Below are 20,426 nucleotides of genomic sequence, written 5' to 3'. Positions count from 1 at the left end.
GACTGAGAGCAGAGGAGGCATGGGCCACCAAGAGGATTAGAGGGATGATGGCTTGGAGAAGGGGCAAGCCACAAGAAAGAGGATTATAGTGCACAAAAGAGCAGTGAAAGCTCTAGAGGCCAAGTGCTAGCACGAAAAAAGTGCAAAGGACAGACGGTGGCACGAAGGAGGCGCAAAGGGCGAGGGATTGGGGGAGGGGGCATGCGAATGAGCCATGAATGGCACCAACAAAAGTGGAGAAGATAAAATAAAATATTATTTTTAAAAAAATAATAAAATATTTAAAAATAATAATATAAAATATATAAAATATTTTTTATAATAAAATATTATAAAAGAGCATCGTAGTCGAATTCTTATTTATATTTACGTTTGTATGGTAAAATAAAACAGAGAATCAATATGGATGTACCGATATATGTATCCAGTCTGTCTTCAGCCCTGCAACATTCGGTAACCAAGCAGGGCAAAAGTTCATCGAACAAGCATCTCTCTGAACCGTTAAACTGGCGGGTCCAGCAATCTGATGCGGGTTTTATCCTCCCTCTCTCATCCTTCCACCGCTTGTTTTCTTTATTGTCCCAACTCACGACAATCCAAATGATGATGAAGGTACCACCATTTCATGACCTTTTTAAAACAATAAAAATAAAAGGATGAAGAGGCAAAACTTAATCAAGATCGTTAAAAGATATTACTGTACGTCTGACTGGATAATTGACAAATAGGGGAAAAAGAGTCATTCCAATGAACTGCTAGCATGTAGTTATATATGACAAAAGGCCCTGCAAGTAATCTGCTAAGCTTCTGGCATCACTTCCACTGCAAGCTAAATTCCTCATCAACCACTCCAACAGTTTTGAAGAACTCAAACCAATTACTCTCCTCAGACTGGAATAAATCCTGCAAGGAGAATTTGGTATATTGGCTTATCTCTTGTTTCCTAAAAGAGGTTCCACAAGATTCACTTGATGTCTAGGTGTATTCGATTCCCCTTCAGTAGGCTTCTTTAGGATTCCAGATGGCTGTTGTCCTTGCCGATTTTGAGCTCCCTGCAAAAAAGTAGAGAGAACTTTCAACAATTTAGACGAACAGTATTACTTCCATGACAATATAGGAGCAAAGCCTCTTCTCGACCTGAGGCATGCAAAGATACTTCTTTAGGCACATATAATAGCATAACCTAGAAAAATTTTCAGCTCAACCCTTCATTGCGAATGCCATAAAACTCAATTTTCAAGACTAAACAGCGAAAAATCAACAACAATATGGTTCTGCCTGAGAACTAAGATCAAATTCTGGGATGCTTCTAATGATAATAAGAAATGTAAACACAACTTGAGACTGCTGCTAAAGGCCAACATTGTTCTGACAAACTATGAAGCTAAAAGAGTTACTTACCGCAGCCTTTTGAGCTGTTAACCTCCTAAGTGATGGAGCACGAGCAACTGATGATGCGGCAGCAGCAGCAGCAACACGAATCCTGCAACAACAGTATCACATTATCATGTGCTTTCTGAGGATGCAAAAATGCTCACGATACATATAGAAACAAATAATCATTATTGAAGTAATAATATTATTAGTAATACCATACCTCTTGTGGACATCAACATATTCATCTGTCTCGTCCACTATCTCCTCCTGCATAAAGAAAAATTCACAGGTTATCTTTACATTTCTAAAAACCCCTCATGTCAAAACCAACCAACATACAATGTCTGGGTAATAATTCAGCATCTTTAGCTGCCCGTTTCATAATCTGATTATATGCTATATAAATTGATGCAAATTTTCCTGGCAAATAGCATTTGCCTTCATACTTTCTCAAAAGAGTATTAAATTATAATTTACAAAGAGACTTATCATTGTACTTCATGAATATGTAGTAATGTTTACCAGAGCAGGCTAGATTTAGGCCAACAACAATCAATGAAAAAGTTATCAAGTTAGATGATTTACATGGTTTTAAGATTGAAACAAATGAGACACAGAAGCCCATCAACTAAATCTAGCATGTTGAGGAATCAAATATCTTTAAGTTACCTGCAAGAGTTCTTCAAATACATCCTCAAGGGTGATGATACCAATTACCTCCCCATCTTCAATATCCTCTGACAAACGAGTGACAGCATTGGTTGCTGCATCATTCTGTTGCAAAGGGATAGTTTTATTTCCATTGACCTGCTTATTTTGCCACTTCTCGATGTCAACAACAACACTTTCTGACTTCTGTACTTTAGATAACAGAGGAGCTGTTATTGCGGAGTCTCCACTTGCTTCTTTATTTTCTTCAGTCTTTTCCGCATCAGCATGTGGAAGATTTTTGGTTTTACCCTTAGCCTTCACAACAGCAGCCATATGACTGCTTCCTTTTTGAAACTCATTCAGTATATCATACAGTGGCATATCTGCTGGAACCCTGATGAAATTTCAAAGATGAGCATAGTGTTTGTGAATAAGCACAAAAGAGAAAAATGGTCTACTATCAAACCTTGGAATTCTTCTAATAGAAACGGCACTAACTGGTGTTTCCGTCTCAGCACGAACTGTAAGAAGACTTTTAACCTAGTTCCAATGTGGAACATCTCAAATAAGATGAGCAAAAAAACACATTCTAATCTACCACATGACAGTGACATCTGCTGCAGCACAATGCAGTATCAACTTTAGAAAAATTTAGATTATACCCACCAGCAGAAGGCCAATAATATTTTTGGGATTCCCTGAATAAACAGGGACACGGCTATGGCCCCGAGCAAGAATCTTGCCAATTGCTTCCCTGAGTATAAGAACAAAACAAAATGATCTACTGTATCCTTTAACAAACTTTTAGCTATAAACAGCAAGGTAACAACTAGAAAACTGTTCTTCATCACAATCATTGCTTAGAAAGGCTTATCTGAGGCTCAACCAGCCTTATGCCTCAATGCAAGGCTCCTTAAGTTGCCTTGAATCTCAAGGATAAGGTTACATCATAAAACAGGTTCACGTAATATAACTCGTCTTCATTTCTATCCTTTTCACTGGAAGCATAAACATTAGGTTTTTAATCTTTATTTATTTATTTAATGAAGGAAAAAAGTTCTCCAAGTTGTGAAAACCCACCAGTCCAATTTTGAATTGACATCTAAGGAGAACGTTGATTCAATAGGTGTCATAGCCTCCTCAGCAGTCTGTCCAAAGAAGAAATTTTAGAATTCCAGAACCATTCTTCAAATAACATCAATCCAGATGAGCGATTAGTAGTTTTTCAAGCTGCAATTTAAATAGTTGGGGAGTAAAAATTCTAGGAAAAACCAAGAAAAGTTGCAAATAAGTAACCACATTAGCTTTGGTAAGAACCAATGTTAAACACTTATAATAACAGAATAAACTGAAAAAATACCACCAGTGGTATAGCACATTTCCTATGAACCAGCACTTCCATTATCTTAGATTTACCAAAGAAAAATGGCAATTTTAAAAGAAACAACAATACTAGCATGTTATGCTCCATGCAGGAGTTTGTTTGTGAGCATGCTAATACCTGATGCAAATAACTCCTTTATGTATGCTATACCTAAACCTGCATTATGCACTTGTTAAGTTTCAAGATGTATATAACACCAGGTTTTTGATATTATTTACTTTGAAATATTTGTATGATGCAGCCAAATCTTTATTGGTGAAGCAGACATTCCATACTCTTTTTTATAAACATAGATGAAATTGAGTACAGAAGAATCATTTGGAAAGTAGTGCAGCAAACTTTTCCAAGAACTAGAAATAAAGATTCCAAAAGCTCTTATTCAGGATTATTCTCTATAAAAAGGCTGTGTTTGCAAGTGGAATAAAAATTCCAGGGTAGCAGGGTCCTGGGAGTGATTTTGAGGGGAAAAGAGTAGGTTAAATTATTCCACCATTTCATTTTAGTAAGCTTTTCTGGCTTTAAGGGGGGAAAATAGGTTAGGAAGAGAAAAAATAGAGCATTTATGACGTTCCATTTTTTTTGCTGAAATATCAAGTCTATCCTTCTGGAAAGGTGATTTACTCCATACACTAAAACGACTGTTTGGCTAAAATGAGATGGAATAAGTGGGTTAAATAACTTTTTTCCTATTAATCCTTACGATACTTCCAAACACAGTCTAAGAGTTTTAACAATGTAGGTTATGTTTTTGTTAAGATGTACCGACAGATATACATGTATACATATAGATATACATATACATACATACATACATATAGATATACATATATACATATAGATATACATATATATAGATACACACACACACACACATACATACATATATACATACATACATATATATGTATGTATGTATGTGTATATCTATGTATGTATGTATGTATGTATGTGTGTGTGTGTGTACACACACACACATACGTACGTACGTATGTATGCATATATATATGCATGTATATATACACACACACACACACATACGTACTTACGTATGTATGTATGCATATATATATGTATCTATATATATAATATATATATATATATGTATCTATATATATATATATATATATATATATATATATATATATATATATGGATGCATGCATATATGTATGTATGCATATATATATGTATGTATGTATGTATATATATATGTATGTATGTATGGTGTGTGTGTGTGTGTGTGTGTGTGTGTGTGTGTGTGTGTATACATATATATAGACACACACACACATACATACATACATACATACATTACATACATACATTACATACGTTACATACATACATACATACATTACATACATACATGCATGCATGCATGCACGTGTGCGTGTGTGTTATATGCGTGCGTGAAGATAAGTGAAAATATCATAATTTGGTTGAATAAATGAATTTTCATTATCTACCATATAAAAATAAGAGTTCTGGCGTCTAGGAATATTTGATTTAGATTCTGCTTGTCATTTTTATCCTGAAAATTCCTTCAATTTTTCTAGATCATGCATCCAAATCTTTGCTATTTACGAATGAGGAAAAAATTGTTATATATATGCGTGCGTGCGTGCGTGGAGATAAGCAAAAATAGCGTAATTTGGTTGAATAAACAAATTTTCATTATCCACCATATAAAAATAAGAGTTCTGGCGTCTAGGAATATTTGATTTAGATTCTGCTTGTCATTTTTATCTTGAAAATTCCTTCAATTTTTCTAGATCATGCATCCAAATCTTTGCTATTTACAAATAAGGGAAAAATTTAAATCCCAATTTTAACCAATAAGAAAATTTTACCTAATTACAATCATAACAATAAACCAATAAAATTCCCCAACTCTAGGTTTCCAACCAATTATGGAAAGAAATTTGACAAAAAAAGTTACAAATATATAAGCAAAATGTCAGACAAAAAATTGTAATAGAAAACAAATAAGGAAAAAACCAAATACCAATTACAACCAAATAAGGAAAAAAGTCTAATAAAATATTTCCTCTTTGGTGAGATCAAAGAGGAAAAACCTCTGATGTATTATTATCTCATTGTCATTTGTGAGAAGAAATAAATAAGAAAAATTACATATAAATCACAAAAAAGCATAATAAAATTATGAGAGTAAAATAAATTGGAAAAATTAGAAATACCAGCTGTACTACAATTTTAGTGAGAATGGATGAATCCGAAACATGTGCAAGAAGACTGCAAATAAATACAAAATATTTAAATATTTTTAGTTTTATTTTTATAATTTATAATATAATATAACTTAAAGTTCTATATGTTTTTCAAAGTGGTCGAGTGCTATATTTTTTTTATATTTTCAATAATTTGCTAAAACTATATGCTACTTGCTAAAATCGGAAATCCATTATCCTAGTTTCACTTCGTGGGAAATGATCAAGGAGTTTCCTAACCAGTTTCACATAGGCTCCTCTAAATGCCATCAAATTTCATCCCAGCAGCCAGATTCCATATGGAAGGCAAAGATGAAACTATATAAAATGTAAAAATGTCTGTTTAAGGTGCTTATGCTATAACTATATCTTGTTCATCGACAAGGCAAACCCTCAAAGTTGTGAGGCCCACATGTTGCCTGATTACCTCAATGGTTGTCATGCCATGCAGTGGATCTGTGTTTAGGCTTATTTAAGAGTCCACAAATGCTTCTATCGAAAGCAATATTAAGGATATTCAAAATGGCAAATATGCAAAGGAAGAGGGCAATCCTATTAATATATGAAGGAGCATGTATTGTTGGCCATTACAAAACTGACAACATTGTTGCTGGTGAAGTTATTCATGATGATTGTTTCCCTTAAAATAATAAAGTATTAAAAGATGCAACCATGGTTATAGACCAGTGCTATTTTAAGCAAGAGTACAGTCCTAGCTTGTCACGAAATCTTAATGATTACCAAAGAGCCCATGCACATGTGGTTAAAGAAGAAAACTTAAATGGCGTCAGAAGATATCAAAGTATTATCTATCAAATGAGATATACTCAAATGACATCAGCAGAAAACTTGCTATGATTGGTATTCACCGGAGCATACTTATCATCAAGGGAAATATCAACTTAGGCATAAAAGAATCCGAGCTGAAGTCTCAAAAAGCAGATAAGAGATCCATAAAGAAGTAAGATTGCACTACTATTTTGACCACCTGTTAGCCAAATATGAGATCCTTTCGCACCCTACAACTCCCAGAAGACATTTAAAGCAACAAAGGTCTTTCTACATGAGGAAATGCCTAACAAACAACCACACGATGCAGCACTTTAGAAGATGTAGAAATATGTTTCTTGCAACCAAGCAATCTGAAGGATTCCTTCCTCAAACGGGATTCCAGGTGAGTGCCTAGTAAGAGTTCAAGTGGCACTGAAATTAGAGCGTTTCTAATGATGAGAACATTTGAAATGTTTTGAAGTCTTCTATGACTAGCAATGAAGTTAAAAATTTAACCTACAGGCTGAAAGTCCCAAAGTCATTTGAATTGCGTTCTAGATTGGTTTGCATTTTTCATTTTGCAACCTCAGATTGATGGTTCTATACGGATTAAAATCAAGGAGGTTTACCACACTAGAAAGGACATTAACTCCATAAAGGATTTTTTTACTTTTATCTAAAAGACAGAAATTACATAAATTATTCAGACCATTTCCTCTTTTTCCAAACAAAGGAGGCTTATTACTTGCTCAATGGTGCAAGTCTATTGAAAACACTTTTCCCATAAACCTGTCTAAGGTCCATTCTTTCTGTTTCTACAGTTTGTTTCTTTCAATTCATAGTATTTTAATTTACTTAAGATCAAGTTCTATGATTGTTTAATGAATCCATTATAGCAGTGATTCCTTCAGGTGCTGTTTGGTATATCACCGGTGATGTAATCACTGAAGTGATGTAATCATTGGGATAATATGAACACTGAGATGATGTGCAAATACTAAGGTGATATATAATCACTGTGTTTGGTATATCACTGAAAATAAAATTTCACTGTGTTTGGCATATCACCAAATAATGTTAGTGATAATGTATAAAATACCATAAATAGCCTTATATATTAGTACATAATAAACACTCTACAACTTAATTAAACATTCTTCATTTATAATTCCTCACAAAAATATGTAACAGTAGTAATAATAATAATATTTATTTATTTATTTATTATTATAGGTATTTATTTTGATGAATCTATTAAAATGATATTATGATTATATTATATATAATCAGGCTTGACTAGGCTCAGCCAATTTTGACCATCAATATCATGGCTGCCTATTAGGAATAATTTAGCCCATCAAAATAAATTGAGAAAAAAAAAGCATGAAGGATTTAGCATGATCCATCCATGCCAATTAACCATATTTATCTATAGAAATAAAATAGGTATCTAATAAATAAATAAAAGGTATTCATATCATTTAACTAAACCTACCAATAAAAATAAAAAACACATCTAGTAGATAGGCTTCTATAGAAAAAGACTAGGAGAATTTTTATTTTCTTCCCAATTTACTGACTAAAGATATTTTTGTCCCGAAATAATTTTAGCATATCACCAATACTTGATGATGTGCTATCACCTGAGATATGTGTGGTGATAGCATCATTGCATTGTGTAGTGATGCTATTATCAAATTTATCACTGAATCCTTCATTACTGGATGGGATTTTGCAATATCAAATAAAGTGATCACATCAGCTAACATCACTGGGGTGATGTGAAATATCACCCCCTACCAAACAGCACCTTAATATTTCTGTCCATGAATGATGCCTTTTCGTGTGAAAGTTGTTGCATGCTGAAATCTATCATATTACTACTACTACTATTACCACTACTATTATTATTTTGTTGTAATTGTTTATCATAATCATCACGATCTTTATAATTATTTTAGGGGAGGTAATTTCGGGAAATGTACAATTTGATTGCCCAACTATTAAATTGGAATCAAATTTACGGTCTTTCAAGATCATCTAATATCAATGTTTAGAAGAGAGAGGAAGAGCGCTTCAGAAGAAAACAACAAATTTTACCATCTGTTGAAGGATGCCAAGCAAAAGAATGATTCTTCCACAAAAAGAGTTCATGTGAAGAAAAGTTGAAAGTACAATATTTGTAATACTTGTAAGTTTAGGGTTTCATGATTGAAGAGAACAAGCAAATAAAAAAAAAAAAAAAATCCATCAGTTTATTGCAATATACCTTTTCAGTCAAATCTAGTGCTCCACTAATTATTGTAGTCTCATCATGGGTGAGCTCACCACCTTTACCAGCCTAACATGTTTAAAACCATGTAAGTATAACCATACCAAATTTATTCCAACAGTTTCTGTCATACTGGACATCTGCCCTAGTGACATCTGAAGAACAACAGTTCCATAAGAAAGTTGATGTACCTCTTTGCTATGGATAGAAACAAGAGCTTTCAACTGAGCACGTCTAAACAATGCAGATTCATTATGTCCAAGTGCACAATCTAGAAGCTGGGACCACATAAACAACTTAGAAACATCTAAATCAGCACTGTCAGTTAAAGCAAAAACAGAAATAGAAGATTTAGCAACCTTTCTGAAGATGGCCTTGGCAAAGAAAACAGCAACACAGCTAAAGCAATTGTCAATAAGCAATAAAAAATTATGCAGCAGTGCTATGATATGCTATCATGTAGGGACTCAAGTCCCAGTCCCATTGCAAGACGGGGTACCGAGTGTCGGAACAATACTGCCCCGCCATCGTCTTAGCATCATCTCAATCAGCACATCTTGGGACATACATTGTCCCAAGTGTCAGGATGGGGTGGGATGGTAACGCATCCAATTTTATGAGAAAACCAGGACAGTCCGTCCCACCAAATTTAAAACCTTAATAACCAGTGATAATAATGGAAAGCTCAAAAGTTTTTTCTGTAGAAGGTTAAAAGATAGAATAGATAGTAACAGATTCAACTTGAGGGCCAAGCCACTATGCAAACCTCCAACCATTAGCAAAATACGGGTGAAGGCCCTTAATTTTGCAAAAAGTACTTGAAATAAGCTAAGGCTACAATAGAAACATGAATATGGATAGATAAGAATCCATCAATTAAATGATAATATCATGGACTGTAAAAAGTGATAAATAACAAATAGCATTTTGGTTTAACAGCTTTACTTGTTGTGTTTCAGCCCATAACAAATACAAATTAGACTAGTAATACATGAGGACTTGGATTAATTTCTGAGTAACAAAGAGAAGAAAATAAAGTACTAGTCAGGCATAAAATATCACATAAAAGAAATGCAAATTTATTAATAATTAGGGGAAAAAAGACGGACTAGAAACATCATGCACTTTCTCATAAGTGAATTATTGTCTCTATCAATATATACTCAGCACAAGCTTTAAAGATTAACCACTAAAGTTACTTGAAAGTAAAACTGAAGGTGTTCATCCTGAAAGATAGAAAAGAAGAGAACAAAGGAAAGCTGTTAAATGTTAAAATAAACTTTTTTCAATAAAGGTTTACTTTGTACTGCTTCATATAGCCAGTCCATAGTCTGAAACAAATTATAACATGAATGCATGATTTCCTTAGATGTAGATATTACCTTCCCAATAGGATAAGCTACCGGATAACAGATGAGCATCAGAATGCGCACAAGCCATACAAAATTAGCACCCACAGCTAATCCATATCTCGTGCATATGGCTTGTGGAATAACCTGAACCACTTAAAGCAAAATTGATATTATCTTCTTAATCTTCATGGCCTGGCACTGACAAACATCAAGTGAAGCATATAATTAAAGCATAATCAACTTGGAAGAACGTACCTCTCCAAAAGATAGAACAAATGTAACAGACAAGACAATGGCCACAAAAGGATGAAATATCTTATCAAGGAATATAGGAAGAGCCTGCACAATGGTGTAACTAATGTAAAACAAACACAAGAAAATTAAAGAAGCAAAGCTGATAAAGCAGTAACAAGATCTTAAACTGAAAAAAAATAATAGCATACAAGGAACTAGTATATTTTGAGAATATAGATTGCAGGCAACATAAGAAATTTCTCGTTTTTCTTTTGCTAAACTCCAGTCCACCTTGATTTAGTTTAACTTGAATTGCTGGTAATATAAATCCATCAAAGCCTCTTATTATCACATATCATGCTTATATCAAGTCATGCTTAAGGATGTGCACTGTGGTAAATATATGCATCTCTAACAAATAGTACTTTACAGATGCATATAAATACATTATGGAAATATTAAATGCTAGTATACATGCTATTGGAATGCAGCGTTAAAAACACCTTTTAATTCATTGTGCTTGTGCATCATATCATCACATGCCTAAATGCTGATATCAGTAGATAAATTGACATACATGTAGTATTTGTACATATGGACCCTCTGTAAGGCATCTTACTCATCTATAGCAAGTCCATTTGGCTTGCACATGTTAAGCAAATGCCCCAATGGAGAGGAAATTCACTTTCATGATGTTAAGAGGGAAATGTGGGTCAGCTAAAGCTAACTAGTTAACTTCTGTACAGATCATAATCACCTTTTAAATGAATTGGCAAACTGTGTACAAATTCTGAGCCATTAGATTGCATTCCAACACAATGAGAATCATCATCATGCCAATGGAAGCCTATTGGTTTTGAAATTCCTCTCTCATCTATTGTCATGCTTACCTGTTATGTACCATGCAAGTTACCAAATTCTAGCAAGATTATAGTGCTTCCAAATTCTTAACAAGGGAAGTCGATGTCCAATAACAAGTCTCCAATTGGATATCATATTGAAAAGTTAAGCCGTTGCCATCTGCCCAAGAACCAAACCTTCAAATTCCTTTTTTTGGACCTTGAACACATTCCTGCCACTTGAGGTTTCAACCACAGCCGATCACTCCAATCACAAACCTATCTAATCTGGTCAAGGGAGTATTCTCTCCCCTAGCTGTCGTTTTGTTTGGGCAAGTCGCTTGGAGCTCTCCTACCTAAAGCTTCAGCTGCTTCCTTCTTAGCTTTTCTTGACTCCATGTTACACTAAATGGCAATGATTTACTTAATAAAATTTTTACAATTGTAGATGATGAACAGCAAAACCCTCTCCTCAACCTCTGAATTCCTAACAAAGTCAAACTGACAAAATTTTGTGCAAAGAGACTTTATTTCTCTGTTTTCGACATATATGGTAGCAATTAATACCTTTTCATGATTTTTCATGTGTAGGACCTGGTCACATGATAGTCCATGGATTACATCCTATTGATCCATCCAAGTTTTAAAGGCTAATGGTATCTGAACTGGTACCTAACTTGTACAGTATGGTATCGCATTTGCACACAGTAAGCTTGCATGTGCTAGCATAGTAAAAATGAAGGTACTGCATCGGTCAGTATGGCACTAGCATAGGGGAATAACCATAACAAGACCTTAGCAGTGCCACTAGCATAGACCAGTATGCATACTACTTACATCTTGTTCCACCAGTAGTAGACAATATTACCAAGGACCAGGTTTTCCACTGAGAAAAGTTCCAAATTTACAAGATTCTCAAGATCAGAAGATGATGACTCACAACCCTAGGCATAAACACATGGCAGCTAACCAATCAGTCCTTCCAACTGATATTTACTAGCCAAACTAGCGGAACTTCTTTAAGTGATCACATCCATTCATTTGAAATCGAGAGCTCATTCATAACTCAAGGCATCTCAAAGATAAAAATCAATCAAACCATTAGATTTGTCAGTGGCATTTGAAAACTTATTAAAATTGCAAATATGTAGCTTCAAGCTTGTGTGTATTTTTAAATAAAGAGATGAGAAATTAATAAGATTGACACTTGGTGCTGGTTCTAAGGCTAAATGAGATTGGTAGAGTTAAAATCTGGTTGATTGCCAATGGAAGAAGCAAGTCAAAATTATGAAATGGGACCAAAAATGCTATTCTATATAGGAATGCTAGAGGAACAAGGATTCATAAAGCCCACCTATGAGGACTCGTAAGGGCATACATTTAGTCTCGCATCAGGTGTGAGTTGGGGAGGTCTTGGATACTTAAGTGGACCCAAGAACCCCAATTAATAACCTTCTAGCTAGCCCTTTTTTGAGGTCCCATATTGTAACAAATGGTATCCGAGTTGACCCAGTCTGGTGCCATTTATGGCTACTGGACACTGCTATATGGGCCTTTTTGCACTTGACCACAAGCAGATTGTGGTTTTTGAGATTGGACCCTTCCCCTTTCAAGGAAGTCAAGGCTTAAATGACCAGTCTATGAGGACCTATGAGCATATGTTGAATCCCACGTTGGGTGTGCTGGGGAGGTCTTAGGTAATTAAGCAATGCTAAGGATCTGACTGAGTCCATAGCTTACGTGTGACAACGGAACACAGCACTACTAACCCTGTCGGGCTAATTACAAGCCAGTCATGGTGTTTGCTCTTGGACCCTTTCTTAGGCAAGGATACTGATGATCAAACAAGGGAGTGTATGATGATCCATGCATATGTGTATTTGGTAACACACAGGTCTAGCAAGCCATTTTTGTGAGAGGCCCTAAGTTGTTACAAATGATATCAGAACAGACCCAACACATGACCTATGTGTGGCTAGGGGCATTACAGGAAAGCGCTTTTAAGGATACCCATAAGCCATCATGGTGTTTGCAATTGGACCCTTCCATTGACAAGGACACCAAGGCATAAACATCAACCAAGGGGGTTGAGGATTTGTGCAAGCATGTATTTAGTCCCATGTTAGGTGTGTACTTGGGAGATCTAGGATACTTAAAGAAGGGCCGACAACCCTAGTTAATAACCTTTGGCTAGCCCATTTGACTGATGTCCTGGGTCAATCATACCACTCGAAATAGTTGGGACAAGGCTTGAAAGTTCTCAAATTGTGTCCCAAGATGGCCGAGTTGACACAAGGTAAAATCTTCTAGTACCTTGCTTATAAGTGCAAAAGCCTTAAGATATATGGCTCCCACAGACAATGGATAGTACCTAAGATTGTTGTTGTGCTTAAATAGTTTTAGTGTAAATGTGTACTGACACATCAACATGTTCCATGGTGTACTATCAAATGTGAGAATCCATTTGGTTGAAACTCATACCATACCACATAGCTAGAGTTAGTCCTTTGATCTAAGAATGTTGGTAAAGACTAATGGTTTATTTCTAGTCAATTTGATGCCAGATTATGGAATTTTTTATTGTTTATATATTAAGCAAACGACATAGCTTAAATGGTCTTCAAATGGATTAGCATGTCAAAACTCCAACTAGTAATCCATAACTTTGAAAATATTAAAATAAGGACACAGAAAGTTCTTAGTACCAAGTTCTTGGAAGTTAATGATTGATTTGGGATAAGTATCCATAAAATGCTACTTACAAATGTTTCAGCATCTTTCTCAAAATAAGGAATGGTTTCTGATGTGTCAGATTCAATCTAGAGCTTTTGTGACTGCTATAATCCAGCCATCAGTTGGATAGTAGTTACTACTTTTATCCAAAGAGCAGGTGATGAGGATATGCATAAAGGGAAGAACTTTCATGCAACTTCACAACATGGAGAATCTGGCTGTAATACTACTTTATGAGGACACAAATACTATTGATGTCCCCCTTGACTTATGCTAGTCCAACTTCATGATATGGCTTTAGCAGAACTTACTACTCTAAGAAGTTAAGTTTGTCAGACTTAACATTCTACACCAGTTCTTCATCACCTCTGCTATGCAAGGGTTCATTGCAGTGCAGGCCTGATCCCTTAAACAGACCAAAAGATAGACAAGGAGAGGCAAAGTTTATAATAGGAGGATTGATAAAGTAAATCAGGTCAAATGGGCCAAGAAAAGAAGTACAAGCACACAAAAATGATATGCTCTGGTTAATCTTTACACTTCTTTTTTTGCAGTTATATGAACCCTTTATCTGAGAAAGGGATGGCAATATATTATTTAGTGGACCATTAGGGCTTGTGCTTATAACTTAGGTGACCAAAACCATATTAGCTCTCATCAATTTAAGTTTTGGAAAGTTCCCACCAAAGAAAGAAGGTGTCCATAATTTCTGGTGTTAAAACAGATGAGTGGTGGGGTACTACTCAATTTTTTGAGAAGATGTGGACATGGGCCATTACTTTGAAAGACAAAACACTAGCTTAGTGAGGCACATTAAATATCTAGAGACCTATCTTGAGTGGCTTTTATTTGTGAGAATGAATCAGATATGTCATACAAATATTATCCAGCTTTCAAATGTTAACCGACATTATCTAGTATAGAACCACTTATTATGGTGTAGAAGCCTGCAGGTGCAGTCTAAGTTTTTCACCATGCTGTCAAAGAATTAAAGTGTGCAAATGCTGCAATGTTCTTTCCTCTTAGATACCACATTGATGTAGACTCAATTAATATATCAGATATTTTGCTGAAAATAGAATTCAAACTCCAAAGGGATGTATTCCCAGATGTCAATATAGATTTCAGATGTGAAGAATTTTACAAAATAGAATGACCTAATGTGGTGCTCAGTCAAAACTTGGAGAAAACTTTAATAATATGAGAAAGAATTGAAAAGGAAGATAAAAAGTTCATTTTGGATTTTATAGCAGCAAAAACCCCTAATAAAAAGGGTCCCTCACCACTTTTCTTGCCCCTCCTAGCATTTTCGATGAAACCCCTATTTTCTCTCATTATATGACATGAATTACAAATTTACAAGATCTCATTTTACTATAACTCAAGGCATGAACTAAACATGTCTTCGTTATCCTTGAAAATTGCAAAAAATAGTAACCTAATAATCTCATCCCTCTCACTAGTAAAAATGTAAGCGATCCAAAAAGAAACCCTCCTAAACACTTAAAAATTTCAAAGAGAAACTGTCACCCTCCTAGACACCATAGCTAACAGCTAAGACCACCTTGGCAATTGAACATACAGCATTCTTCTAATCTTTAAGCTCTTACTCGCATACTCCTTTTCTTCGCATTCCTTATGCAATGTTAAGTTCACTTCACATCAATTAGGGCACATCCTTGATCTCAGTCCCACCTTCATTTATTCCTTCTCCTTTCGTGTATATACCCTAACTCTTGCACATCGATGCCCCTCTACTTTCTGTAAACTAACACATTAAAAACATTAACATCAGTTTTTTGTGGCCAATGCCTAATACGCAACCAATAACAAAGCAGGTAGTGAACAACAGCCGAAGAGATTCTAGTTCTTCAACAAACCCACACTCCAAACTTCCTTGTGACATGAAAAGCTACCACTAGCTTCAGACAGATCTACAAATTCAAGACTCACATTAATCGTCGGTTTACTAAGATCCAAGGGATAAAAAGTAATGCAAGACTCTGCTAGGGTGATAGAGTTACGATCATGAACATCTAAATCTTTATAGTTGTTTTGGGTAGTTGATAGGTCCATTAGGTTGCTTGGAAGATGCATTTCTAGTGGCAGAGTCTACTTGACTGTTTATTTTCAACCTCTCCTAAGTTTTTCATTTGCTTCCCAGCTTTATTTCATCACCTTTCATCAAGCCATCTACATGCCCAAATAGATAATTTTAACACTTTCATTACGTTATGTCCAATTTAGCATTGACTTCTTCAAGCCATCATTAATAAATGGCTAACATAACAGTGAATCAAACCCGCTAAAGTCAAATTAATATGACATAGCTGGACCCCTAAGATCACAATGTTACTTTCTTTTTGTAAATATATTTTTGGTGCAATAGCAGCAATGCTATATGGACTCTTGCTTCCAACTCAAAGAATATATTTTGGAAGTGCATCAGCAAGTTGGTTATGTGTCAAGGTTTTACAAAATTCTTTTTCCTAAAGAATTTAAAGACTACAATAATGAGTCCCACCAATCGTAGAATTGAGCTTTTGTTGTTTTCACTTTTCAGAGCTTGGTTAATTATGGACATACTAGAAAAACCTCTTTGTGAGTGCTGTATGTCTTGTATCTTAAGCTAATTTTGGAGTTGGATAAGGAATAAGGATTTGATAACGTTACCATTGGCAAAATATATAAGACTAACCTTCAGATTCTTTTGAAGTATATAAGAAACAACACAATCCACCTTACCAGTTTATTTTTTTCACAATTCCTGATGCTAATACATTTATATATAATTTATGTATAATAAACTATAGCAAATGAACCATTTGATATATTATGGTTGATAATTACAATACTGTTTAGGATTGATGCAGCATCACCCTTTTATTTATGCCTCTCAATAGACACATCAAACAGGTCACAATCGTTGAAACAGTCAATATCATGAGTAAAGTCCTGAATTAATTATTCACAAGTAATTACTACTTGACAAATAAACACTATGTGAATTGTATACAGATGATGAATCATCTAAATACATATCATCTTTTTAATACCTTTTCTAGTATACAACTAAATACATATAATTTAATAAAAAGTATTTTTCTAGCATGTTACTGCATCTCTTTATTTCCTTTTTATCAGATCAGAAAATCAGAAACGCAACTACATCTCCAAATCTGACCCTTACCTCCGTGTCCAAACAACACTGCTAGAATTTCACCTACAATCTGATTATCAAGTTTGCATCTAGCACTACAGCCTTAATACTTCTACTGCTATATCTAAAACTTCACCCTTCACAATCTCATCAAATATCAGCAACTGATGTACGTTCTTGTCAACTTACCATCTTTAGCTCCATATCCTATTTAAGGCTCCGTATTCTGTTAGTTAAGTAACTATCCAGCTCAATTTCTATCAACATCTCTTTTCACTGCTACAGCTAGAGGCATACACAGATTATCATTGCTTCAAGTTTTTATTGACAATCAAAAGCTACATTCATCATCACATACTTCTTATTTTTGATCCTTCTACTAGCATGTACATGCATTATACACGATGTGAAATCAATAATTGGCATGAACCATCATGTTAACATGCACAAGGTACATGAAAAGAACAAATACATATTATAACTCACCATGAACATCAATCCTTTTCCCAGCTAAAAGAATATGGAAGAAAAGAAAGAAAGGAACGAAGAAGAAGGGGCGAGAGCAAGAGAGATACGGATGGTAATAACTGGGATGCTCGAACAAGACAGCCACCAGGATAAGGCGACATAGCAGGGCATCCCGTTCAATGGTGAAACTGAGAAACCCTTATCCCACACGATTTAAAATCTTGCTCGCAAGAATGGAACAAGACGGCCAGGATGCCCCTCCTCCATAAGGATTTAAAAAATTGGTTTTTATGTTAACAACAAAATGTACCGAAAGCATGTCTAGATAATCATTAGTATAAGTCTGGTTCGATAGGGGTGCCAATCCAAGTTGACCCATATTGTAGTGTATCACTAGGGTTGCTGCAGTACAAGCAGATCTTGGCTGATAACTACTAATCAGGGTCAATATATAAGACAAGCTGACACAAACTCACGTATTGTACCAAAACTCTTGTGACAAAAAAAAAATATCAGATGTCAGATTATGATGTGGAATGCCACTTTTAGTCATCTTATCAATCTAAGCAACTATATAAAGATTCGAACTAAAGTTATAACAAGCATCGAGCAAACAAAATCTGTCTATAATCCATATGAGTTGGAGAAGGGTGCCAGCAGAAGTGGATGTCCATGACTTGATATTGCATTTACTTGTACTATAATTTCATTTATAGTGTGAGATTATTGTAAAGGATATATTATTTATACTATGTTGTTTCCCTTGAAAGTGGAATCTCCAGCCACTCCAACACAAGCTTGTCAAGTTTCAATCATATTTCATAGGTTAAAAATGATTTGCAAAGATAAGTTAAAAGACAAACCTCCATGGCTGCAGCATTGCATAAAAGCAAAGTCACAAGAAGTTGGTGCTGCTTTTGAACTACTGGAAGGATGGTAGCTGTAATGAGGGAAAACAACCAACTAATAAAAAGGATAACTCAATGCTACTTTTAAACAACAGGAAGGACAGCTGGAAGAGGAGACAAACAACCAATTAATGAAGAAAGACACTGAATGCTACTTTTAAACAACAGGAAGGACAGCTGGAAGAGGAGACAAACAACCGATTAATAAAGAAAGACATGAACAACAGAAACAAATACAGAAAATGGACAGACTAGTAAATTAAAGATCATAAGATTGCACATTTCATGAGCGAAACTATACGGCTCAACATGCAGCAGCATTTCTTATCATGTAGCATGCCAACAATGTTATCATAGCAATAGCTCCAATATAATAACTGACCCACTAAAAACTCACTCAAAGACCAAATGAATGTAAGAGACTGTAAGAGATCACAGATCAAATTGAATATGTCTAACAAAAAGAGCATCTACGGCAATCTAATCAATCCAAATGAAGACACATTTAAGATAATTTAATATATTCAACCACAAAACTCAAATTCTCAAATATTCCATTCTTCCAAATCAATTCTACACTTATTTATATTTTTTTTACACACACACACACACACACACACACACACACACATATATAAAGGAACTATGTGAAAATCTATCAGCTCTTAGCGTAACGGAGACAGACTTAACCAGGAAACAAAAACAATCAAGAAAGAGCATCTAATTCCCCCAAAAATCTCAAAAAAATACATAACAATTGAGAAAACAGGAGCAGAACTAGCTGAACCCTGAACGGATCAAGATCTTCATTGAAAAATAAATCTCCACCAAGATTCTCATAAATTGAGACGAATCGTTCAGCATAATCAACATCAACAAGATCAAAAAGAGGTCAAGATTTGTCCAGTCCAGATTAGCTAGACACGGAGGAATCAAACAGAGCAAAGAAACAATCAAAAGATTTCCCCAAACCTAACCAGCTAATCTAGGAAGAGGCGCATCACAGCTCCATCCACGAATCAGAATCAAGGATCAAGGATCAAGAATCAAGAATCCAGAACTAGACCAGACCTGCCTGCTTCTTCTCGGTGGAGGTGCCGCTGCGCTGGAGGATCTCAAGCTCGACGAGGCCAAGCGACATAAGCCCCAGCGTGAGCCCCGACATGATCCCGGCGAAGAGCACCAGCAAGCACGAGATCCCCGCGTACACGAACCAGTACACCGATCCGAACGCGATGTCCTCCGTCTCCAGAATCACAACCGAACCCCCTCCCCCTCCGCCGCCCATCCCCGCCGCCACCACCATCCTCGCCACCGCCAAGGCACCCACCGCGTGCATCGCTCCGATCAACCCAATCTCCGAAAGCTATTTCTCCATATGGATTACCAAAAATATATATTTTTTATTTATGATTATATAAATATATGTGTTTCTTTTTGGTGCAGGAGATCCCCGGAAACGTCCATACGGACTCCTGGGGACGGGAAATGAGACAAGAGGCTGTGTGTTACGGATACCCGCGGCAAAGGTTTAAACTTAAACCAGTGCCCGTAATGCCACCTGGCATTGGATAAGGGCTCGTGGAAAAGGATGGCCACAGACTTTGAACAGTCAGGCCCCTCTTTGCGTACGGACGGTTGTGATCGGTCAGAGGATTACAGTTTTCTTCAAGTGGAGGATCACTGGCCGTCAAGTTTTCCTTTGGTTCCTTATCAGATGGTTCATAAAGATTACTTTTCCCAAAAGGCGGGCGAGGGTAATAACTGCATGAGGATGCCGCTGATTTACCTATTCAACTTTTAGATATTTTATTTTTTAATTCTAAAAATATATTTATTTATATTAAATTTAATATAATATATCTATTTTATTTATATAAAAAAGAAAAGTTACGCGTGTGATCGCCCAAACTGAGGAACACGTGGGCGATTATCGTTCGTCTGCATTGGATTCTGTATAAAAATATTATTTTAATATAAAAATATTTTTTAATATCAAAAAATAAAAATATTACGAAAGGGAGGAAGAACAGTGCATAATAGCTTGAT

At 35.4% G+C, this 20,426-nt stretch overlaps 1 protein-coding gene across 1 annotated transcript; it reads right to left on the bottom strand.

The window, feature by feature from the left end:
* Positions 1–671: 671 nt before the first annotated feature.
* On the bottom strand, positions 672–19,850 carry LOC105057768 (DUF21 domain-containing protein At4g14240). Its single transcript, XM_010940459.4, has 13 exons — positions 19,449–19,850; positions 18,333–18,409; positions 10,291–10,374; positions 10,066–10,179; positions 8,875–8,961; positions 8,681–8,752; positions 3,109–3,176; positions 2,695–2,782; positions 2,495–2,568; positions 2,047–2,422; positions 1,598–1,644; positions 1,402–1,483; positions 672–1,052 (listed from the first exon to the last, which is right to left on the bottom strand). The coding sequence occupies exons 1-13, from the start codon at positions 19,714–19,716 to the stop codon at positions 930–932; spliced, it is 1,560 nt and encodes a 519-aa protein (XP_010938761.1). The 5' UTR covers positions 19,717–19,850; the 3' UTR covers positions 672–929.
* Between the last annotated feature and the right edge of the window lie 576 nt (positions 19,851–20,426).

This window comes from Elaeis guineensis, chromosome 14, assembly GCF_000442705.2.
Source record: "Elaeis guineensis isolate ETL-2024a chromosome 14, EG11, whole genome shotgun sequence".
NCBI classification, from domain to species: domain Eukaryota; kingdom Viridiplantae; phylum Streptophyta; class Magnoliopsida; order Arecales; family Arecaceae; genus Elaeis; species Elaeis guineensis.
The sequence above is the reverse complement of the archived record's forward strand: the minus strand, read 5'-3'. Positions and strand labels throughout refer to the sequence as shown.